General features: G+C 47.4%; 1 protein-coding gene across 3 annotated transcripts in view; it reads right to left on the bottom strand.

Annotated features, from left to right (window-relative positions):
• RAD18 (RAD18 E3 ubiquitin protein ligase) overlaps positions 1-25,104 on the bottom strand; it is a 1,168,890-nt gene that overhangs the window by 984,029 nt on the left and 159,757 nt on the right. For all 3 annotated transcript variants that reach the window (XM_069643474.1, XM_069643473.1, XM_069643475.1), the window contains one exon: positions 13,756-13,826. In XM_069643474.1, coding sequence (XP_069499575.1) covers positions 13,756-13,826 — 71 coding nt within the window. The remainder of the gene's footprint in view (positions 1-13,755; positions 13,827-25,104) is intronic.

Genomic DNA, 25,104 nt, shown 5'->3' with positions numbered 1-25,104 from the left:
ACACGTCGCGGGGCGTGAGACCGAGTTGGCCAACTGAGACTTTTGCTTTGCAATAAACCCTAGCTTTGGGAATACAACCTCGTGTCTGGCGTATCTATCGTGTGTGGTGACTCGCCTTGTTTCCATAGACATTAGGGACCCCTAAGGGCCCCTTTCAAGGTGGCGCCCGAATAGGGACCCTCCCCCACTTGTTCCATCGCATAACGTTGTAATTGAGTAAAGCGGAGAACGGCGAGGACAGGACAATCGAGCCGGGATCAAGAGGTGTTCGGGGGGCCCTGTAAAAGTGATGAGACTCCTTTGCAGATCTGCACACATCTGATCCCTGATCGACGTGCCTGGCTAGAGAACAAGGAGGCGAGGGTCCCGAAACGAGGCGGAAGCCAAGAAACCGAGACACAACGTCATTTGGTGCGTCAGTATACAGACGACTTGATCTATCAGGTGAGTCATTCCCTGATTCAAAGTAATCCTGATATTGGTTGAGCGTTGACTTTGCAAAATCAAACGCCCTAGGTAAGGTTGATTAACCAGGGGGAAGGTTGAAACATGCCTGGGGTATTGTCCACCTTAGCAGGGTATTTCCGCTGTGGTAGACAATCTTTGGAAGATGGCCAAATTGTACCTCCTGGAGGAACGCCGGCGTATGAGATGTATGTGAAGTATGGCGTGGGTGCGATAATATTCTGTGAGACTTGGCCTAGGCAAACCAGAAAGCAACAAGACCATCAGTGGCCGATTAATGGTAGTTTTGAGATAGCGAGGATAGACAACCTGGAAAGGGCGTTGATAAGAAAGAAAGCGCCTCCTGCAGCATTTGAGACTATTAAGGACTGGAGAAAGGAAGCAATGCTCCAATTTAAAAGCAGAGCGAAGCATGCGCGCAGGCATAAATCGAAAGGTGAAGTAGCGGAAGAGAAAGAAGAGGAGGAGTGGACTAAGAGTCTAAGAAGGGCAGGTAGGCGAGACCAGTTGAATATAGAAAAGATATATCCACAACGGGAATTACACATAGCAGATGAATTGATAGAATATATATTGACCCATACAAAACAAGGCCCAAGATCGGAAGTGAGGCCAGACACGTCACTAGCTATTGCCCAAACCCCACCCATAGCCCAAGCTCCCCCTCCGGTAGCTGAAGCCCTCCCACAGCCACAGACCGCACACGTAGCACTTCCTATTAGCCAACCAGGCCCACAACAGACACTCCCTGTTCCCATTGTCCCATCCGCACCTCCCGCCTCAGACACAGACTCGGTACCGTCCGTTCCTGTTGAAACCACGGGGGCAAGAGGCGGGACTGACCAACGGGGATGCACGAGGGTAACTCGCAGTGCGATCAGCAAAGAAAGGAAAGTGGAATTTCAGCAACAGGCAGAGATGTATATAGACGAGAATGATGGGACGACAACATTGGCTTCGATATATGACTTCCGAAGAAGCAACGAAAGACAGGTAGTCTTGGAATGCATGGGTGAATATTTGGTGGAGAAATGGAAACAGTTAATTGGGAAATTACCACCACAGCCATTGTTAGATTTGAATGCATTAGCACACTGTAGGGAGCGGGATGAAGAAGTGAGAGAACATGTATATAGACTTTTTGAGCTTAGAGATGAATTAGATAATGATTATGTCGAAATGTTTACTACACCTGTCGAAATGTTTACTACACCTGCGTACAGGAGTAGGGATATCGGGAGACCCGGGAAGGGGAAAAAGGGGTCGCATAATAAACAGCAGCAGTTACCATCACTGGGACAGAAGGAGATGGTGAACAAATTATCGTTGCTAAAACAGGTGGGGGCAGACTTGAAAGAATGTCTATTTAGAACACAGGTACTACAGCAGCAAGTAGTAGGACATAATAGAGGGCGAGGGAACGCACAAGTAAGGAGTCATTTGAGTATGCATGGGGAACAGTGGGACCAAATCAGTGTGCGTATTGTAAGGAGGAAGGACATTGGCGAGCACAATGTCCGCATCTACAGAATAGAAATAGGTCTGGTCAGAGGAGACAGCATAGAGAACACCCAGGAGCGAATGGACCAAAAAGGAATAGTATGCAGCAGCATCACAATAACGGAGGTAATGAAAACCAAGGCCAAAACCAAAATGCCCCAAACCAGAGTCAGGGACAGCAAAATCAACAATATGGAAACCAGAGTGGGGGAAATAGAGGAAAGAGTGGGAACGTTTTCGATACACAGCCAAACACGTATTACAGTAACAGTAATGATTACACATCGGACGATGTGTTATTTCCCCAATAGGACAGCCCAAGACAGGGGTCCGAACCAGTGTCTATTCCCATGAATCAGAGAGGACCCTACGTAGAAAATGAGAGCCGGGAATGAGGAGCACCGCTTTCCTGTAGATACAGGAGCGCAGAAGTGTTCAATAGACCACCACTTGGTTCCGGATATACCACTGTCAGGGCAAAAGAATGTTTCTGTAGGGTTTGCAGGTACACCAGTCATAAATCCAGTGTTCAAACCAGTCCCAGTTACAATAGGACCATTTAGTAAACATTGTCCTTTCCTTTTAACAGAAAATTGTGGGGAGAACTTGTTGGGATTACATTTATTGAAAAAACTAGGTTCAGTTATACATTGCACGGCAGACGGAGCGTTCCTAACGATTTGGCCGCAAGATGCCCCTGTGTAAGAATTCATGTCCGAAACTTTACCAGGGGAACTAAGTAAAGTACCAACCTGTATATGGGCAATGCATGACAATGATGTAGGATGTTTAAAGATAGAGCCAGTAAAGATCATTTTGAAAGAAGGTGTTACCCTACCGCGAATACCCAAATACAGAATTTCGGCTGAAGGTGAGAAAGGATTGAAGAGTATTGTTACAGATTTGGTGAAATTAGGGGTAATCGAGGAAATTACAGGCAGTACATGCAACAGCCCGATTCTTCCAGTTTATAAAAAAGGAGGCAATGAGGTACCATACCGTTTTATAATTGATTTGTGTGCATTGAACAAGGCAGTAGATCCACAATTTCCCCTAGTACCAGATGTCACTACAATATTGACAATGATACCTGTTTCAGCAGAATATTTTAGTGTAGTGGATTTGAAAAATGCGTTCTTCAGTATTCCAGTGGACAAGGACAGCAGATATTTGTTCGCGTTCACATTAGGAGGACGATCATTTACATTTACGCGGATTCCGCAAGTTTACACGGAAAGTCCAAGTATTTACAGGAGAGCATTAAAAGAGCAGCTAGACATGCTGGAATTACCAGTGGGTTCTGTACTCTTGCAATACATAGACGATCTATTGCTAGCTGCAGACACAGAGGAGATTTGTAAAGAAAGTACTGTATTACTACTGTCACACCTAGCGGCACATGGCCATAAAGCTAGTTTGAAGAAATTTCAGTATAATCGAAAGGAGGTGGCCTATTTGGGCTACCTACTTTCAAAAGGAGGGAGAAGACTAATGCCAGAATGCATAGAATGTATTTCTTGTATGCCTATTCCAAAGACACAAAAAGGAGTCAGAGCCATAATAGGCATGGCTTCATATTGCTGACAATGGATTGGTAATTTTGCATTAATTGTGAAGCCATTGGTGAATTTGACTAGAAAGGATGCGGTTATGCCTTTGCAGTGGGATGAGGAATGTCAGAAAGCATTTGATGGATTGAAAACTGCATTATGCTCGGCTCCAGTTTTGGGTACACCGAATTATGAGAACATTTTTAGACTATTTGTGTGCGAAAGTGAAGGATGTGCATTGGCGGTTTTGACACAGGAACAAGGTGGAAGAAATAGGCCATATGGCTATTTTTCTTCTGCGCTGGACCCTGTAGCGCGCGCACAACCACAATGTTTGCGATCTATCGCTGTGGCTGCTGCGTCAGTGAAACAAACGGAAGGGATGGTATTGGGGAACACTTTAATTTTGATGGTGCCACATTCCATAGACGTTCTATTAAATAATAGACGCAACACCTCACCTCTGCTAGATTGACAAGATATGATATTATCTTGTTCGCGCCCCATATCCAAATTATGAGGTGTATCGCTTAGAATCCTGCAGAATTAATGCCACCAACCATAAAAGAAATTGGGAAGGATGAATCACCCCCCCCACGATTGCTTAATGGTCACTGAGGAAGAAACCAAGGGGAGAGTCGATTTAAGTGATACCCCACAGAAAGAGCAAGATGGAGAGTTATTTTGTGACGGCTCATGTTTTAAATTACCAGATGGCACGACAACTGCCGCATATGCTATCGCTACCCTAGAGAGCATTGAAGAAAGCAAAAGAATTCCCCAGGGGCGTAGGAGACACATAAAATCTGGGGGGGACAGGGGATATCTTGGGGACTTTGCTTTATGTATTTATTTATTTATTTATTGTGTTTTAGTCAAAGAACTCGACTTTTCACAAAATTACAATTAAAATAGCAGTACATATTAAATTACAAATATTACTGTATAAAACAAGAGAAAAGAAGAAAACAGAAGAACATTAAAGAATGCAGCAGCAAAGAACATGTCTTTGTATGTTGCATTTCTGGATTTTTCATCCGACTATGAGCTCATGGTAAGAGAGAGGAAATAACAATTACTTCCAGTGGGCAACAGCTAGGATGCCAGCTTGTTAAGAGGCAGATCACCTGTAAGTGGACTCCTGCCAAATAAAGGAGTTGAAGCCCTTTCTACCAACTGCAAGTTGCTACTTTTTTGGTGTGGGGCCAGGAGACGTGTGTGTCTCTTGGAATGGAAAGATGGGGGTTTCAAAGAAAGAGGAAATCTTGTTTGTACCTCTGAGTAAGCCCTGTTATGGGAGTAGAGGGACCAGGTGTGTGATGTTGCTGCTTTGACTGTCCTCCGGGGGTGGGGGAGATACAGCAAACAAGGAGGATGAGCGATCGCAAGCCCACCCCCTTATAAGCACTCTCCATGTCCGCGGCCGGATGTGTCGGACCCGGGGATGTCTAGTAGGTGGGGTGTATGTGGACCAAGGGGGGTGGCCAGAGGGGCAGCCTGCTATGTGGGCTGCCCCTCTAGCACCCCTGCGAGGGCCAGGCCAGCCTCTCACGATGAATCTGGTCCCTCTTATTCCATCTCATGCTGGCTTCAGAGCCTAGCCTTTCTTTGCCTTTGTTATTCTGAATGCAGAGCTGGATTCTGTTCCTTTCTCGTTTAACATTTGCTGCACAACCTGATCTATTTGATTGTCTCATATGTTACTAGGATGGCAGAGCATGGGTCCTCTGCCCTGTTACATTATTCAAAGAGCCCTCTGGCCTTTCCTTGCCTCTCTCTTGTCTCACTGCTTACTTGCGTAATACACACCTCCTTGCTTGAACACTCAACATATTTTCCCTAACACAGCAATGGCAGCTGCAGTCTGTCATGACTTCTATTCTTTCCGTGTCATGAACTTATTTCTGCTTTTCTGTCTGCAGGGGAAAGGCATTTGCCAGTCACTGCCATGATGGTTCTACCTGGCCATAAGAGGGCAACAGCTAGCCAATATTGGAAGAACATGCATATATTATGGCAGAGGCTGGCAACTGCCTTCCTAATGCCTACACAAGAGACACAACTCTTGCCTTTGTTTCTAACAGTAATTCAATGGATGAAGAAACGTGAGAACACACATATTGCTTATTAATGTAGGGGATGATGTCACACTTGGTTAAGACTTTGATCATGCCAGGAGCTAATTTTCAGAAACAATTAAGTGATTATCTTTTAAACTTCTGGCTTTAAATAACGTTAGTATCACCTGGAAAGCACAGAGGTTGCTCAACAGGGTTCCTGGAGCACGAGGGGTACCCTACTCGTGGGCATGGATGATTGGAGGGCATTCTTGTCCTGGTTTGAAGCCTAGCCCCTACAGCCATGATGGGGGGAGGGGCCTATTACTTTTGGTTGTACGTACCCTTTGAGTGTGGGTAGACATTACCTCCTGCTTTAGCCCTCTAACAGCTCAGCTTTGAAACTTTATCACAACTGTCAGGTGGCATGTAACTCAATGCTACTAATGTTATCAGCCTTCAGAAGTCTGGAATCCTTTGCCCCATCAACTAGGGTACAGGCTTGCGACCTGAGACTTACCCATGTCTGAGTCGGCATCTGTCACCCTGTGGGGAAGACACAAACACACAAAGAGCAGGGCACAGTGCCCTTGTGGGTTTTTTCGCACTTCTTCCTCGGGGTGGGCACAATTCACTCCACAGAGAAAGTGGCACATGCTGGGCAACATTCTCCCACTTTGACAATGTCATCCAAAGAGCAAAATTAGCCATTTGAAATACCTCTGTCGACTTATTATTGCGCGATCCACACTGATGTGTTTAAGCACCTGCTTAACAAGAGATGGCAATTAAGGGCATTTGCTAACGCACTCAAGAAGCACAGGACACCCTCTTACCAGCGACATGCCATGCTCACTCATTCTGATAACAAATTGCCATTTATCTGGGGTCATGTTAAATTTATTTATTTATTACATGTGTACCATCATGCAAAACCCCCAAGCATCAAGGCGCAAAGTAAACTGCATGGAGTGGACCACTTCCATTGGCGCACGTTTTTACTTTTCCATCACAAAATGGAATATTTTAGCGTAAAAGGCAGGTGAAATCACATTGCTTTTCCACTTTAGAAGAGTGTAAATACCTCGTGCAATTAGCGATTGCTGGCGGAATCGACAATGGCTTCCTCTGGACACCGCCCGCTTATACTAGGTTTCATTTCCAAGCAGATCCCAGAGGAATCCCTTTCCTTATTTCCAGCATGAGAATCCATGCTGGCAGTAAGGCCACATTTGTCTGTTGGAGCGGGAAATACAGGGGGTCCTGGTGTGTCCACTCGGCTCCCGAACTCCACCCAGAAAATGCACGAAAATCTGGCCAATTACAAAAAGCGACAGTAATGGTGTTTTCCACCACTTTTTCTGAACCAATTGACCTGGAAAATGCTGTGTTGCCTCGGAAGCTGAATGCATTCACGCTGCCTATTATCCCACCGGAAGATTAAGCCGGGTGCTGAACACAGGTGTTACATATTCCTGTGCACAATCTGCATTTGAAGCATTAACTTAACACCTTAACTGCCATGGGTATTTCCCCCCAGTGCCAAGGCCTTTTTTGGTGATTTCGGTATGTCGGCATTCAATCCCATGTAACTTCTTTGTTATATGAAATATCTCAGACAAAGTCGGCCCTTTTTTCCCACATGTCGGCGGCCGTAACGCCACCCAGGAATCCTAGTTTGCTGAAGGAGGGTGAGAGAAAATAACCAAAAAGGAGAACATTTGTTTTTTTTTCAGAAAATGCCAATAAAATGTTGTACAAAGAAGCCTGTGGTGTTTTCCTTGTAAGAGCTAGGAACAAATGGTTTGCTGTGCTGGATTCGCCATTTTCCAGGCTTTCAAGAACAGATTGAGTGGAAACCAAAATAACATAATTTGATATGCTAATCAGCCATTTTGTGAGAGGAAGGACGATTTTGGCATTTTTTTGTCCATAGGACATGCGTGGACGGAATGGAAGAAAAGGGTAGGAAAGCTGAATGGGAAGCCAGAAAGCATACATTTCTGAAAAGTAGACAATAATCCAAGTTTAGGAAGGGGTGATTTGCGCAGGTCAGGCAACTCGGGAAAATGACAGAAAAAAACCCACAATTTCCACACATTTCACTCTGGTCACCAACCAAAACACACAGCCAACAACACATGGCCTACCATCCCGCCTTCCCACAGGTTTCCCGATGAAAATGGTTCCTCATATGTGTGGGCGCACCAACCTGGGTGCAAAGGGAAAAAGCTAAAACACTGGTAACCCCAAGTCTTTTCACACAGCAGATTTTCAGGAATTTTGCTCATGTGGACAACCTACAGATTTGGGCCTAGGGTGTCGAAACCACAAAGGAAAACAGGGAACCCCATGCATTTCCTAAAAGAAGACACCCGTGGGAATCCACAGAGGTTTGACTTGCATGAATCGCCCCATAGTTTATGACCCACAATCCCTGACAAAGTCTGAAATTAGGTGGAAAAAACTACATTTTTACTTTGTCTGGGATTGTGGGTAATATATTCTGGTGCGATTCACGCAGGTCAGACCTCTGTGGATTCCCACAGGTGTCTTCTTTTCGGAAATGTATGGGTTACCCTGTTTTCCTTCGTGACTTCGACACCCTAGGCCCAAATCTGTAGGTTGCCTCCCCAAACCCTTTGGGGGTTACCAGTGGTTTAGCCTTTTCCCTTTGCGCCCAGGTTGGCGCACCCACACGTGAGGTACCGTTTATGTCTGGACACCTGTGGGAATGCGGGAAGGTAGGAATGTGGTGTTGGCGGCGTGTTTCGGTGGGTGGCAAGAGGGAAATGTCTGAAAACTGTTGTTTTTTTCTCCAAATTTCAGACTTTGCCGGGGATTGTGGGTAATACATTCTGGGGTGATTCGCGCAAGTCAGACCTCTGGATTCTCACGGGTGTCCTCTTTTTGGAAATGCACGGGGTTCCCTGTTTTCCTTGGTGGCTTCGACACCCTAGGCCCAAATCTTTATGTTGTCCACATGAGAAAAATCTGCTCTGCCGAAAGGCTTCGGGTTACCAGTGGGTTAGCCTTTTCCATTTGCGCCCAGGTAGGTGCACCCACACATGTGAGGTATCGTTTTCGTCCCAAGCCTTTCGGCAAAGCAGATTGTGCTCATGTGGAAAACCAGGGTGTCGAAGCCACCAAGGAAAACAAAGAACCCCATGCATTTCCAAAAAAAAAAAAAGACACCTGTGGGCACCCCCCTTTCCACTAAAAACATCCATGGTGGTTCAGTGGTCCCCCACAACCACCCAAAATAAGTTATAATTTGTTTTATTATTGTTTTGCCCCTTTCCTAGGGGCAGATGGGCACATGTGTGTGGCTGTGTGGCCATCTGCCCCCAGGGGGGTGGCAAAACGTACTGCCCCAGGCTTGGGGGTTTGGTGGCTCTGGCAATATTTGCAGTGGCCTCTGCCCTCACCCCAAAAGGTTGGGGCATCTCATGTACCCCTTCCTAGGGGCAGAAATCTGCCGCCAGGGAGGGCTACATAAGGTGCCCCCTCATCCACTTAGGGTGGGCCAACCCCCTTTCAAACACAAAAAATCCTGGTGGTCTAGTGGGCACCCCCGCCCCCACCCAAAACAAGTTGTAATATATATATATATATATTTGTTTTGCCCTTCCCTAGGGGCAGATGGGCACATGTGTGTGGCCATCTGCCCCCAGGGAGGGGTCAAAACGTACTGTGCCAGGCTTGGGAGGGGAGGCTCTGCCAATATTTGCATTGACCTCTCCACCACACCCCAAATGGATGGAGGGCATCTCATGTATCCCTTCCTAGGGGCAGAAATCTGCCCCTAGGGAGGGCTACATAAGGTGCCCCCATCCACTTAAGGTGGGGGGGCGAGGGCCACCCCCCTTGCAAAAATCCCTGGTGGCTAGTGATCCCACCCGCACCCACTCCACCCAAAACTACGTTTTAAAATAAAATCTTTTCTGATCATCCATCTGCCCCCATGCTTTGGGGGCAAGGGGGGAGAGGGCAGCTTACATAGTAAGCAGCCCCTTGCCCCACTTCAAAAACAGATCCCTGCACGACACACCAAACACATATTCTGGGGGGGATAAATGACATTACATCCCCCCCATTTAAAATTGTGGGAGGGATTTGTCCCCTCTGTCCCCTCCATGTCCTACGCCCATGGAATTCCCTACAATTCGGCACAAGCCGCAGAGATAATAGGATTAACCAGAGCCTGCGAGATTTCTGAAAATTTGAATGTGAATATATATACTGATAGTCAGTATGCTTTTGGAGTGGTTCATAACTTTGGTCGACTCTGGGCTGAGAGAGGGTTTTTGACATCACATGGCGCCAGAATTCAGCATGGCCCTTTGATTGTGCAATTGCTGTCTGCACTCACGCTTCCAAAGCGCATAGCCATAGTGAAATGCGAGGCACACAAAAAGGTAACATGCAAAGTAGGAGAGGGAAACGCGTTTGGAGACAGAATTGCGAAACAAACTGCCACTGATTTAAATACCAAAATGATGACGGTTCAGACAAAGGAAGTACCCTGTATGATAGAAAATGGAGTTGCCACTGTCAAAGAAATGCAGGCCGAAGCTACGGCCGATGAAATAAAGGGGTGGGCAGAGGGATCTGCTGAGTTGGATCTGGAGGGTTGTTGGGTGGACAAGGGAACTAGAAACTGGATGTTGCCAAATTTGTATGTGACTGCAATGGTCACAATGGCCCACAGCCCTACTCACAGCTGTGCGAAAAAGATAATACAGCACCTTTCTACAGTATGGCAGAATGTAAACAAAAAAGAATGCATAGAGGTTGGTGCAGAACTGTATCCATGTTTGCAACACAATGTAGGAAAGGGAACAGTGACTCCAACAGGCAGTTTTGGCCCACCCTCTATGCCATTTGAGGTGATCCCTTTTGATTTCATAGAGATGGAGAGATGCCAAAACTTAAAATCAGTCTTGGTGGTGATCTGTGCATTCAGTAAGTGGGTGGAGGCATATCCCTTGAAGGACTGCACAGCAATGAGCACGGCAAAAGTAATGCTTAAGGAGTATTTTTCCAGATTTGGTTTGCCCCGTGTCCTATGGTCCGATAATGGACCACATTTTGTGGGCGCAGTGGTGTTACAGATATGTGCTGGTCTTCAGATTGATAAGAGATTCCATAGTTCAAGGCATCCGAGTTCTGCCGGTCTTGTGGAGAGGCACAACAGGATTCTTAAATCAAAGATTAGCAAGATTTGTGCGGGGAGCAAGTTGAGTTGGGTGGATGCATTACCAATAGCACTATTATGCATGCGTACGTCGGTACAGGCTAAAACTGGGCTCTCCCCGTACGATATCGTAATGGGGAGGCCGGCAAATGTATGGTGCGCACCACAGCCAAAACGACTTAGTGAGGTAGATCATCCCGTGCTTAGTACTTATTGTGGCCTTTTAATGCAGAAATTGCGTTTGATTCATCAGCAGGTGCAGGAGGCATTACCAGTGAGATACACCGGTCTGGGGCACGTGCTGGAGCCAGTTGACTGGGTGCTGCTAACATTTTTTGAAAGAAAGTCATCGTTAGCACCCAGGTGGCGCGGGCCCTATCAAGTACTATTGGCGACGCAGACGGCATTACGGGTGGATGGAAGGAAGTCGTGGATCCATGCCACCCATGCCAAGAAGATTCCAACTGCACTGATAGACTTGCCTGACACTGATGACCGGAAAGAGACAGCGGTCCCAGAAACGAAAGAAACTGTTGCCAGTAAGCAGCCACCAAATCTGCCAAAACGAGAAGTGGAACTCGAAACAAAGCCTGAGACGATTGCCAAAGAGGGGGAAGGCCAAAGAGTGCCCCAACGTTGCCCAGCAGAATCGACATCACTGCTGACCGACACGAAATCTGCCTTGCAAATACCAGCAGAGTTTACTAGATACTAGAACTCTGACCAGGTCCCAGAAACCACGTTAGTCGTGACTAAAAGAGAACACACGGGGGTCAGAGGTCAGTCCCCATTCCTTTGTTGGGAAAAATAGACTTTCCTGTGTTTCTGTTACATTGCCTTGAGTTTAAAAATGGTAGGGTCTGAATCCACACTGGAGTAGGTTTTCTGTATGACAGACTTAGTTTACATTACAGGACATTGTGACAAGAACCTTTTAGACTTCTGTCTGTCTAGGACAGGGTTTTGCATGTCAATGCCAGAGTAAGATTTGGAAGTGGTGAAGCAGTAAATCTTAAGAAAATGTCTGTACTGGCTATGGGATGTTTCGGGAGAAGGAGGGGCGGGGGCACGGGTGATCATGTATGGCCAGGCCAAATGATTGTGAATTCGATATGGAGCAATATCTGCAATGCTTAGTGATTCTGCTGCATTTGCTTATACTTGGTTGTGTTTCTTTACTTAATAAAAGGAGTTCAAACAATTCTGAGTGTCCGTCTCCATCCCAAAAGAAGCTGAACATGCTGAACCTTTAGTGTGAATGATCATACAAATTGCATACTATAGTCTTCGCTCATACTGCATGAACAAGAGTTTCTCCTGCAGTTGTCCCAGCAATTTCGCATTCTTTCCCTATCCAGCAACAGAACACAACATAAGCAGGTTATATGTTATGCTTCATCAATTCTTTAAGTAGAATAAACAAGATGGTGTGCATGCCACCCCTCAATAAAGGGCACTTACGAAAAGCTAAAAAAGTGCACTTCATCCTCACCCAAAAGATAGATCACAACAAAAATATCATCATCTTTCACTACAACTTCACTTACCTTTTATTATTTTGTTTCCCTCTTCTACCACCTACACAAGTCCAATGACCTTTCATTTGTGCAAATTAGAGTTATGCCAGAGTGGGGCAGATGTTTCACCTTCTATTCCAAGTAGCTCAAAATCCTTCTCGGACCAATGATATTCTTTTTGATTGCCCTCAATCCAGAAAGTGAGTCCCCGTGGAAAGAACCATCAGTACGGATTAGATTTGTTGTCTCTTTAAGCGATCAGTTACAGAATTGGCATCTTTTCTCTTCAGTAAGTTATGCGTTGGGAGAGCTTAATATAGTTGAATCTTGCAGTAGTCACTCGCATCACCATTGAAACCTTCTCTTTCGCTGGTTGGAATGCAACTTCCTCTGGATGTAGCTCGGACAGTCTTACGTGTTTGATTTAAATCCAGCTGTCAATTGATATACCTAGACCACTGTCCACAGGAAGGATCTGGGCAAATAATGCGCTCAACATACCTTAAAAAGATTGAGACTTCAGTGCCATCTTTCAAAAACATCATGAGGAGGCTGTGAGACCAGTTTTCAAAATCATATTTATTTAGGTAAAATATCCATCCAGCATAGTCGCGCTGAACTCTGCTAAGAGCTTACATCAACCTTTATGAGCGAAACGTGGCAGTAGTTGTACATAACTTGTGATCATGGTCAGGTTTGCGTATGAGGGTAAACCATGCATCCTCATTGTTTCACACAGCTCCCCTTTCTCAAATAGGCATTTATAAAGCTTGCAAAGAAACTTTGCAAATGGCTCATCAAATATTTGATCACACTAAGGAGGTTGCCCATTTCGACTTGGTTCTTTATTTTAATCTTCCCCAATATAGTCGTAATATCTTCTACAGACATCCTCCCCCTTTTACTTTGCCTGATCTGGGTCTTCAACCTATGTGAGCAAAATATATTTTGTCAATAAATGTGGTGAAGACAACATCTGAGGGGACTAGCTCCTCAATGTACATTTCTGATTGAAATTACATTTATTTATTAATGCCTTTAAACCCTTGCTCCTCATTCCAAACTTGGTTAACATAGAAGAGCCAGGAGAGTCAGAGGATACAGGTGGGTCATACGATATTGGTCCTCTCAAATGGAAATCTCTGGAAAAAATAAACAGACGGCGGGGTAATACCCGTAAGAAGTGATAGGCTGACCAGGCATATTATGCCAGGCCTGCTTGTCATATTATCCATTTCAGACCTCAGAGCACATATTTTTGGGCCGATAGCAATAACTATGACAATACATTTGTAATCCATCAAAACCAAGAAAATCTTTTTCTATGCTTTGAACCTCAGCTTAAGCACGATCTATATCTCACTACTATACAGTCACAGAAATTTGGCACATTTATTTACAGGGTTTGCAACATTTCTCTTCAAAGTCGATACTCAAAACAGGTCTAAATTGGGCATTATTTGACATACCTTGCAGAATTAAAGTTCTTCACCAGTTCATCCAATACTCTATTATTTCTTAGATCCGGTTCCACCACAGCCTGGAAAGATGACAAGAGAGATAACAGATTGAAATCAATTGTATCAAAATCCAAATCCATAGGAAAATGTTACAAATCCAGGTTTTGCATTCACTGCTCCCAATCAAATCAAACAAATGCAAAGGACCTGCCCATTGCGGGGATGCTGGGTGGGGTGGGCCGGGAGCTGGAGTGGCACCCATTGGACACTCGAGTAAACTGGTTCTGCCAGCGGGTGGCCGGCCGGCTTCGCTGGCTCAGGCCCAGCAGGAGTAAGGGAGGGATGTCGAGGAGGTGTGGGGGAGGAGCGGCAGTGCGTAAATCCCTCAAAAGGGGTCCAGAGGTCGAGGAGGGCACGATTCTCTGCCTCGCACCTCTGGGGATTTGTGCCATCATGCTCCTGCCACCTGGACTCGCGCAATCTGGACCCCTAGCCTAGTCTTGCTTTTTCGTTCCAGATCTTCGTCTGCTGCCTTCGTCGGCTGCCTCGTCGCCTTGCTGCCTGCTTTCCTCTGGGTGGAGAAAGGAATCGTTGAAGGGATATCGAGTCTGTGGTTTTGCTTTCGGGCCGGAGAGGTACGCATTGAGGTAAGGTTACTGGAGGGCAGGGGGGGCCAGAATGAGTCAGGGGTAACCCAGTGGTGTCAGGTCCCGAGATAGAAGCTGATGGATTGGGGGCAGAGTAGGGATAACGGGCGTGGCAGAGCTACGGAGCGGGTTTACGAAAGGTCTGTGCATACAAAAACACATTGAGTGGCAAGAATGTAGTGTGTTGTTCCGGGGCAGCGGTGGGGGCGTGCTATTAGTGAGCAAAACATGTACAAGGTTGTTGGTGACTGGGAAGGGGAACGTGGTGTGCGCTCAGCACCACAGGTGCACTGTTTCTACCACGGCCACGCTGGGTTACGCCGATTGTATTTTTAAGGCAGCTGGAGGCAAACACGGTTGCCGAACAAGATTAGCAAGCGGGGCAGTAAGGCTTTGTTTTTTGTTTAAAGGCAATTACGGTTCCCACTGGAATCTTTTGAAAGCACAGCAGAGCAGGGATCTTGTTTTTTTTGCTTAAAGGCAAACACGGTGTAGTGGGCAACATGGATCCCAGGAAGTTGGCGGCACCAATTGCTTTGTTGCAGGGGAAGGATCTATATGTTGTCCTTGTCTCCATGTCTACAAACGCTCCACCAGAAGAAATTGTAGGGGCACAGGAGAATGGGCTGGGCCAGGCACAAGCAGGCCTGGCGCAGTTCAACTGGACATGGTGGGAGCACAACTCCACCCCTCCGGTGTCCGACTGAATGGATGGCATTGGGGGATGGGTGGCATAATGCAGAATAGCCCTTGGGGAAATGAGCAACTGGAAGGGTGTGGGATACAGTTGGGGGGCTCCCCTGCCTGGTCTCCCGGGAAGAGGAGTAGGATAGCCTTTTGGGGGCAATTATAGGGAATGGCTAGGGGTGCCACAGCATCAGGCTTGGTCCCAGTCCCAGGCGAGTTTGGGGGAAGCCCGGTCAAGCATCCTCAGACAGCTACGACTGTCAGGGTGACACATGGGGGTCAGGTTGCTACGGTAGAAGCCACGGTCGACCCGGCAGGTGTGATAAACCTAGGAGGGTTCTCACCCACTAGTCCCTGCAGATCTTTCTCTCAGGTGGGCAGGCCATTGCCATCGCCTTTGGATCCAGACACTGGGGGTGGACCAGTGTGGGAGGATCACCTGGGTGAGGGGTCCTGGGTGAGTGGAAGTAGGACACTGGATGGTAAGATGCGGAATTCCCATCTTCCCTGTAACACCTTTACCCCATCCTACCAGATGGGATATTTAGAAACGCAACTCACCCGCCCACCTTTTCCTGCACTAACACTTTTGCACGGACAGCCCGCTCTGGGAGAAAACAGGCTCACACACCGATCCCTGTACCCAACATCTCCTAATACTATGGTCATGCAATTATCGACAATCACTCACACCTGACTTCAATTACACTTCCCCACAGTGATAAAAGACAAAGCACCAGAATACACTCGGAGCGAGGCAACACACACAAAGGTACAGCAGTTTCGAGTCGGCAGCTGAACGAGGGGAGAAAGACGGCCAGGCACGAGAGGTTCGTGAGAGGGACAACACCCTTGACCTTTTTGGCACGGAGCCGTTACTTTCAAGATATCTTCAAGGCAGAAAACATAAAACCAGGAAACCAAGCTGAAGAAACCTGCATTGTGTGTCAGATACAGAGTGTCATCATGCGTAACTGACTAAGGCGGAGAGGAGCAGCAGACGCGAAGTATCATCCTTGGCTCCAAGAACAAAGAAGCGACAGAGAACACTACAGCCGGTTGAGTTGGGGAGACCGGTCTGTGTTGAAGTCAATGTTGCAAGCGGCAACATTGTAAAAAGAGCACTGGAACAAAAATTGTTAAATACGTGTGATGAAAGACGCGAGTAAAGCAAAATTTGCTGGAGAATATTTGAACATTAGAAGGAAAGATAAAATACCATTGACAGAGTGGTCCGGCACTGTGAATGTGCTCAGTCAAAGGTCTCTGTATGGTATCCTGACAAAAGAAACCAAAGCAGAAGATTGATGTGAAGTGTAAATGGTTTGCAGTGAATCAAAGTGGTCATGCGACGGTTTAAGCAAAACCCATCACACATTCAAAAGTCTTCGATTCTGTTATTGGTACGAGTGCGAACGAGGGAGACCAAATTGTGAACATTGTGGAAAAGAGGATTTGATGCTGGATGAGGGGGATCCATGGTCCGCGCCTGAAGGAGGGAGACCAGTCCTGAATTTATGAAAGTGAAAACCCTGACAAAGGAAAATAACATTTGTGTTTTGTTCGTTACATCAGGCCCGCTGCAATAAGAGACTGTCATTGTGATAAAAACTTTGGCGGAAGGCCCGAATTACTATGTGATGAACTGATACCTCATGGCCAAGAAGCCAGAGTGTGTGTGAAAACCGCACGTGCTGCCTTGCCCCATGCTGAAAACGTGGGGAAGGGAAGCTAACTGCTCAACTATCCTGTCATCATTTTTTGAACACTTTTCTTTTGCATACATTGTTATCCTACACCATTTAGCATAAGGATTGGCAATAGGTTTATTAGTATAGGCCCTTTCATTTTGACAGACTCCATTAGGACTGCGTTATTATTTGATGGTCGTAGCTTGCTCCCAATTTTAGATATAGGTTGAGATAGGCGTTCTACTAACCCAACGAAGTTCAATAAACACTGTTGGACTGTGATCACTTGTGTCTGTCTTCACTGCGGCTGTGCAGGGCCAGGCCCCGCTGGGTGCTTCTATGGGATCTGGGGCCGCATTAGGTTCAGCTGTCGTAGTCCCGGTGGGAGCATGTGCATCGGGTGTGAACCTGTCTGTGGTATTAAGAGGTCCTGGAGGTGATGGATTGTCTGCGGCACAAATAGGGCCACAGCAGGTGCAGCAGGCAGTTTATCGAGGGTGGGAAGGCAGTGGTCGCCTCCACCCCAGCGCAGGCAGGTAGGTATGCTCACATGGCATGTGTCACAGGACATGAAGAAAAGCATTTGGAAGGTCAAGTACATTGACATTTTTTCCCTGCTGAATTTCAGGAGGGTAGGAGTCCAAGGATCAAAAAGGGGAGGGGAGGGAAAGTAAAGAAACATTTTTGTAGAAAAAACAGCAAATTGGGCCACAGGTTTTGCAATATTTTCTGCCATATTGCTCAAGAAGAACAACGGACCCCTGGTAACGTTCTTTCGACTGGATGTTCCTCCCACGTATTCCTCATCTTAAAATATCTCCTTTCCAGCATCAGCAGATTCTGAATTTCTTTTCAGCAGAGGGCCTTCGTCTCGAGGTTGACGTCATTGATAGCATAAATAGCACGCACAGCGCCCATTACTTCAGTTCTGTTTTTTTGTCTTCTTCCCACAAGATAACAGGCATTAGTTTAGTCAAATGAGATCAGACGCTCAAGGAATGGATGGTTTAATGCGCGAGAATTCTACTGCGGGGTAGGACCGGAGGGGTGATGAGAAATATGTGGGAGAAACACCCAGTCGGAAGAAGAATGTTACATGGGGCAAGTAATTGATTCTTCGAATGGATCGTGTAAGAATTTTCAGAAAAGATAATACATTTCAGTGTTTGTCATGAAAGAAGTGCAAGACATCCTTTCCAAATTCAGTCCAGGCAATAGTAATTTGTGAAGGTATGAACAGATGAACAAGTGGCTGCCACACATATGTCCTGAATCAGCACCCCTCTTTGCTAGGCAGGATACTGCATGTATTTACAAATTGCGCACACAAGCTGTTCGCCGCTACAACTATGCATCAATGTACCATATCTCTCTAAATTGGTACACCATGTTAATTTACCTTTTGTACAATGGCAACTTACACCTGCTATCACACTGTGCCAGCCAGTCCTAACCATTCTGATTAGCTACAGCCCTAACTATCCGACTGCACTTATTGCCGTATTGTGCTACTGCAAGTTGCCTCTGCATACTGCTTGCCGCCCCAGCTACCAGATTGTGCCTATTACCTTATTGCTTCAGGGAGCTGTCCCTCTATACTGCCTGCCACCCCAACTACCTGATTGTGCCCATTACCTCATTGCTTTAATGAGTTGTCTCTGTATACGCCCTGACTATCTGATTTTGCCAGCTACCGTACTGCTCTACTGCCTTTACCCTGCAAATATACCCTGAACGGGAATAGTTTCTTACCTGTAACTCCATTTCTCCAGCATTGGTATCTTTCATGGATTCACATGCTTAGAATATTCCCCGTCGTCAGACTGGGACCCCTCGGTACACATATATAGCCTTTTCCAATAGGAAAACTTCTGACACTTTTGTGTCCTATCTACGTCCTTTTAGGACCCGCCTACGCATGCTCCGTAGGCCATCCCCGTATAAGAGGCCCGCCCCCGCGGTTCCCCTTCAGATTTCGGCCCCTCCAAAGTAGGAAGGGTTAAACTTATCAATCAAATACATTACATTCCGGGGAGGTTGGCGGGCGCATGTGAATCCATGAAAGATACCAATGCTGGAGAAATGGAGTTACAGGTAAGAAACTATTCCCTTCTCCAGCATTGGATCTTTCATGGATTCACATGCTTAGAATAGATTGTATAGCAGTAACACTTGAGACGGCGGTGAGAATGTAATGTAATATACCCTCACCATACTACACAATGCATATGTACAGTAGGAATAAGTTAACTCATATAACCTTACCTACATAAAATATACTGTCATTAAAAAGGTAGACAACAGATTCTCCACAGCGTGGAGCTTACCTTACTGAAACAGATGGCGCAGGACAGCTCTTCCCATCTGCACCTCGTCCGTATGCTGCCTGGCAAGGCAGTAGTGGCGGGTAAACGTGTGGGGCACTGACCATGCCGCAGCTTTGCATATGTCCGCGAAGGAATTCCTGCCCAAAAAGCTGTTGAGGAGGACATCGATCTTGTAGAATGGGCTCTAGGATGTCCTTGCAGTGGCCTTCCGGCCTTAGAGTGACAAAACGCAATCGTCGATGAGACCCATCGAGCCAATCCTTATTTAGAGATTGCTTTTCCTCTCGTCGACGGACCATATGCGACGAACAGTTGTCTAGTAGACCTGAGTTGCTGTGTACGATGTAGGTAAAATTTCAGAGCCCTCTTAACGTCCAGGTATGAAGAGCTTTTTCTGCTGCCGATGATGGTGTGGCGAAGAAAGTAGGGAGAACAATGGACGAGTGTTTGTGATACACTGTCGGAACTTTTGGGACGAACATAGGATTAGTTGCAAGGACTACTTTGTCCTTAAAGAATCTTAGGTATGGCGGGTCTACGACCAGCGCTTGCAGTTCCGAGATTCTTCTAGCTGATGTGATAGCAATCAAGAATGCCAACTTCCACGAAATTAATTTTATGTCGGACGTGGCCATGGGCTCAAAAGGCGGTTTCATTAAGCCTGCCAACACTGTGTTGAGACTCCAAGTCGGGGGGAAACGTTTTTCCGGGGGAAAAGCTCGAAATAAACCCCTCATGAAGTGTTTTACAAGTCTGTGGCTAAATAGAGGAGACGACTGCCTTTTCCTTGTGAACCTCGAGATGGCCGCCAGGTGCACCTTTATCGATGTGAAGGATAATCCCCTCTCCGCCAAGAGGAGCAGGTAAGGTAGAACTTGTTCCGGCGTCACCGACAACGGTTGTAGGCCCGGTTGTCCTCTACACCAATCACAGAACCTCTGTCACTTATAGGAGTAGGATTTGTTTGTAGAAGGGGCTCTAGCCGCCTGCAGAATTTTTTGACAATCCTCCGAAACGTCTAAAGCACCGAACTCCGAAAAGTCAGGAGCCAGGCTGTAAGGTTGAGACTGTCCGGGTCGTGATGCCACACCGTGCCTTTGTCCAGGGATAGTAGGTTCGGGACTTTCGGAAACCCAATGCGATGCTCCAGCGACAGGTGAAGCAGGTCGGAGAACCACGGTTGCCTTGGCCAGTATGGTGTCACTAGAATTACCCGGCAATTGCATCTGCGTATCCACTGTATTGTCCTCCGTATGAGGGGGAACGGGGGAAAAGCATAGAGGAACATGTCCGTCCATGGGAAGGAGAATGCCTCCCCCCTGGAGCGCTCTTGTGGCCATCTGCTTGCGAATTGCTCGCATTTCTTGTTGTCTTTGGTCGCGAAGGCGTCCAGAGGGGGGTGACCCCATTTCTCGAACACTTTCATCAGGTGAACTGTGTCCATTTCCCACTCGTGTATCTGGGCCATGCTTCTGCTGAGGGAGTCTGCTTGGGAGTTCCTCACTCCTGGAAGGTGATGAGCCACGATGGAAATTTCGTGCTTTAATGCCCAATGCCATGTTTTCTGGGCTTCTATGGAAAGAGTTCTTGATCGCGTCCCTCCTTGTTTCCTCAGATAAAACATGGCCGTTGTATTGTCGGTCAGTATTCGTACTCGCGAACCCTTGATGTGTGGTAGGAATGCCTTCAAGGCCCATCGTACTGCTCTAAGCTCTAACACGTTTATGTGTAGGAGTGACTCCGTTGGAGACCAGCGACCTTGCGTTTGGAGAGCACCCATGTGAGCTCCCCATCCGGTTAGGGACGCATCCGTGACTATGGTTCGCTGAAACTCCGGCTCCTGTAGGGGTACACCGTTGTTCAGATTGTGGGAACTTTGCCACCACTGAAGGGTCCGAAGCAGCTTGTCGTCGTCGATGGTTATCTTGTCTGACCACGATCCTTGAGCCTGCGGTCCATCGGTCCGCGAGGAATTCCTGGACTGGCCTCATGAATAGGCGACAGTTTTCCACCAGATGGATGCAGGATGCCATGGCCCCTAGGACCGAAACGTATTTTCTCACTGAGATTTTGGTGTTTCGCCGTAGTCGGCATGCTTGTTGATTGAGTCTTGAGGTTCTGTCGAGAGAAGGTTTCACTAGCCCTAACTGGGTCTCGAACTGTGCCCCCAGGAATACCAGCAATCTCGATGGCCGCAGAGAGGATTTTTCGAAGTTTATGGCGAATCCCAGCTGTTGTAGAAGCTGCATGGTGGCTTGTAAACTTGTGTTGGTCGACGCTGGGGAGGATCCCCTTACCAGCCAGTCGTCGAGGTATGGGTATACATGGTGGCCTTGCTTCCTTAGCCAGGCCGCTACTGGAGCCAGGCATTTTGTGAACGTTCTGGGGGAGGTCTTGAGCCCAAAGGGAAGAACCGTGAATTGGTAGTGAGTCCGCCCTATTACAAATCTTAGGAATTTCCTGTGTTTCCGACACATTGGAATATGGAAATACGCGTCCTGTAAATCCAGGGACGCTAGAAAATCCCCCTCTTGAACGGCGCGGATCACTTCCTGCAGAGTGAGCATCTTGAATTTTAGGCTCTTTAAAGACTTGTTGAGATCGCATAAGTCTAAAATGGGACGTCATTTGCCGTTCGGCTTTTTTACGACGAAATATCTTGAGTAGACTCCTTGACCTCTCTGTGATGTTGGAACTAATTCTATCACGCCCTTTGCTAACATGAGTGTTACCTCTTGTTGCAGTATCTTCAGATGGGAATGAGCGGTGAACGCAGGTGGAATTTGCGGAGGGCTGTGTTTGAATTGTAGAGAGTGTCCGTTTCTTATAGTATCCAGCACCCATTGATCCGTCGTTATTCGTTCCCATTCGTCGACATATGCTGAAACTCTTCCCCCCAGAACGGTGTGTTGTATGTCACTGCTGATCTTTATTTTGCTTGTCTCTCGACGACGACGGATATGATGGTCTTTTCCTGGAAGTCTGGAAGTTCCGGCGACGGTTTGTCGTTTGGGAGGCACGTCTGTATCCCTGGGAGGGGTAAGGTGATCTGCCAAAGGATCTGTCTCCAGACGCAGAGAATCTTGAATTACCTGAAGCCCCTCTAAGGGGACGAAAAGACTTGTAGTTTCTGCCACTCTGGAGGGCACCCAATGAACGTGCCGTGTCCGAGTCCTCTTTCATTCCCTTTAGGGCTTCGTCCACCTTCTCACCGAAAAGAAGGTCTCCCTCAAAGGCCATATCTAAAACTTTGTATTGTACTTCTGGCCTGAAGTAGGTACACTTAAGCCATGACTGTCGACGTAATACAACCCCATTATTGACTTGCTTGAGGCCTGACTCAGCGAGGTCCACCGCGATGTTTATTGCGTGATTTGAGGCTTCCTCACCTTCTCGGACGAGTAACATCGCTGCCTTCCTATGCTCTTCCTGAAGATGATCAAGCAACGGAGCTAGCCTGTGCCACATCTCCCTATCGTATCTGGCAACAATTGCCAGAGAGTTTGCGGCCTTTACTGTGGTCGCTCCCACGGATAGCACTTTTTTGCCAAAGGCATCTTGGCGTCTCGCTTCGTTCTCAGGCGGAGTCATGCACTTGTGCTGGGCCTTCGCCTTCCTCGCCGCTGCCGCCGACACCACCGAGTCTGGCGTTGGTTGGGAGGATAAACACTTGGGGGTAGACTCTGGAGCCTTAAACTTTTTTTCCAGGCGTCCTTTCACTGCCGGCTCTGAAAACGGGTGACGCATTGTCTGCAACCCCTCCTTCCACACATGGTCTAGTATTGGTATCGAGAACACAGACCTCCTTCTCTTACCCATGTGGTCGAACAAAAAACAGTCCTTTTTCTGTTCTTCCTGGGACAAACCAAATTCTTTGCATGCCTTTTCCATCATAGAATGGAATGACGCAATGTCGTCCGGAGGGGACGGGTGAGCTGGGCTTCTAGGGGTTTCCAACTCCACCTCTGACTCCCAGGTTGGATCCCTGGAAGGGGATGATGAGATATCCGACATGGCTCCCCTGCGTAGGTGCGTCGGCTGACGGGACGGGCCCGGCTCGTCGACGGGTGACTGTGGTAGGTTTGCCTGAGGTAGTCTCTGGTCCAACGACTGTAACAAAGACTGAAGCGTGGACAGAATTTCCAACGACAAAACAGATTGAGGATTGAGAAGAGGGGTAGCCGGTATAACGAATCCCCTCGTCGACGACTTGTCAGCCACTCGTAGCCCTAGGTCTGCTGGGCCAGCTATTCTCTCGTTCTCGTCCTCCGAGGACAGCAACACAGCCTGTTCTTGTAGTAAAGTATCCGGAGGGATCGGATCAAAAACTTCAGGCCTCCTGTAGGACCCACGTTGACGAGGACATCGTCGACGCCGTTGTCGGTGGGACGGCGGATGCCACCTGCGTAAGTGGCAGGGTGGAGGCCGATGACTGGACCGCCGTCGACGACGGTGACTTAGCAGGTGGTTTTGGCGGTCCCGCCTTTTCCACACTTGGCTTGCTTTTACTCGACTCTCGACTCGTGGTCGATCTATGATGATCGCCCGAGGAGGATTTCCTTTCCTTTTCATGCTTTTTTGATGAAGATGATTTCTTTGACGAGGAGTCTCTAGTGGAGTGACTTCCAGATGACTCTTTTTCCGTCGGTCGAGATTTCTTCGCCGGTGGTTCCGACGAGGTAGCGCGGCGTGATGTTTTCGCCGATTGTGTGGAGCCTACCACCGAAGGGGGGTATGCCCCCGCTCCATCATTCAGCCATGCCACCAGTCGCCGACTCCGGTCTTTGAGGGTTTTTTGAGAAAACCCTTTGCATATGTCGCAGTTATCTGCCGAATGATGAGGGTGCAGGCAATATATACAATCCATATGTCCGTCCCCCTCGTAAACTTTTTTCAAGCCGCACGTCGCGCATGGACGGAACAGCACCTTTCCTGACACGGAGGACATTTTCTTTACTCAAAAGTAATGCAACCTTGTACAAAATAGTAAGACAACACGAGGAGATCCCACTACTTTGGAGACGGTTGAAATCTGAAGGGGAACCGCGGGGGCGGGCCTCTTATACGGGGACGGCCTACGGAGCATGCGTAGGCGGGTCCTAAAAGGACGTAGATAGGACACAAAAGTGTCGGAAGTTTTCCTATTGGAAAAGGCTATATATGTGTACCGAGGGGTCCCAGTCTGACGACGGGGAATATTCTAAGCATGTGAATCCATGAAAGATCCAATGCTGGAGAACTGCATTTCCACTTCATATCCGTATTGCATATTCAATCTGCCTCACTATGTTTCACTCATTGCTACCCCATCCCTACACCTTTGCATAGACACCCTTCATCCGTCCTGAACACCACATTTGCCACCATATACCAACCTTACTGGCAAATCATGTATTTGGCAATGATCTATACTATCCTATTGAGGACCATCCTATACCTAATTAGCATACTAAACCTTACTATAACAAACACCCGGCCGTCAGCAACTCCTGCAAGCCTCTACAACATACCTTTGAGTCAGACTAATGTGGACACTAAACCATGCAGTCTCCTCCAGAGAAACCTTAAACTCCGTGTCAGACTCCCCAAAATGTACAAACCCTTAGCTAAAACCTCACTCATTCCCATAAACACCACCACTAGAACTTTGAGGGGCCCTCAGCCCAATACTACAACGCACACTCACAATGCCATCAACACCCAGCATCCTCTCCAGCTTAACAGCCGGATCATCCGAGACCTCAACATCCACCCGAAGCACCACCGTAAGACCCAGATGCCACCTTTGGAACCCACTCAGGCAAGCATAAAAAGGTGCACTAATAAATGCCCGCTCCATGGTGCCCCATGCCACAGAAATAGACTTACTCCAGACAGAAAAAATGGACTTTCTCGGCATAACCGAATCCTGGCTTCATGCAGCAGCAGGCCCAGCAATCATGCTAGCCATTCCTGAGGATTATACTCTCCTTAGAATAGATAGCACTAAATCCCGAGGCAGAGGCC

This window comes from Ambystoma mexicanum, chromosome 2p (genome assembly GCF_040938575.1).
Source record: "Ambystoma mexicanum isolate Mex_15411 chromosome 2p, UKY_AmexF1_1, whole genome shotgun sequence".
NCBI lineage: Eukaryota > Metazoa > Chordata > Amphibia > Caudata > Ambystomatidae > Ambystoma > Ambystoma mexicanum.
Note: the sequence above shows the minus strand (reverse complement) of the source record. Positions and strands in the feature narration are given on the sequence as shown.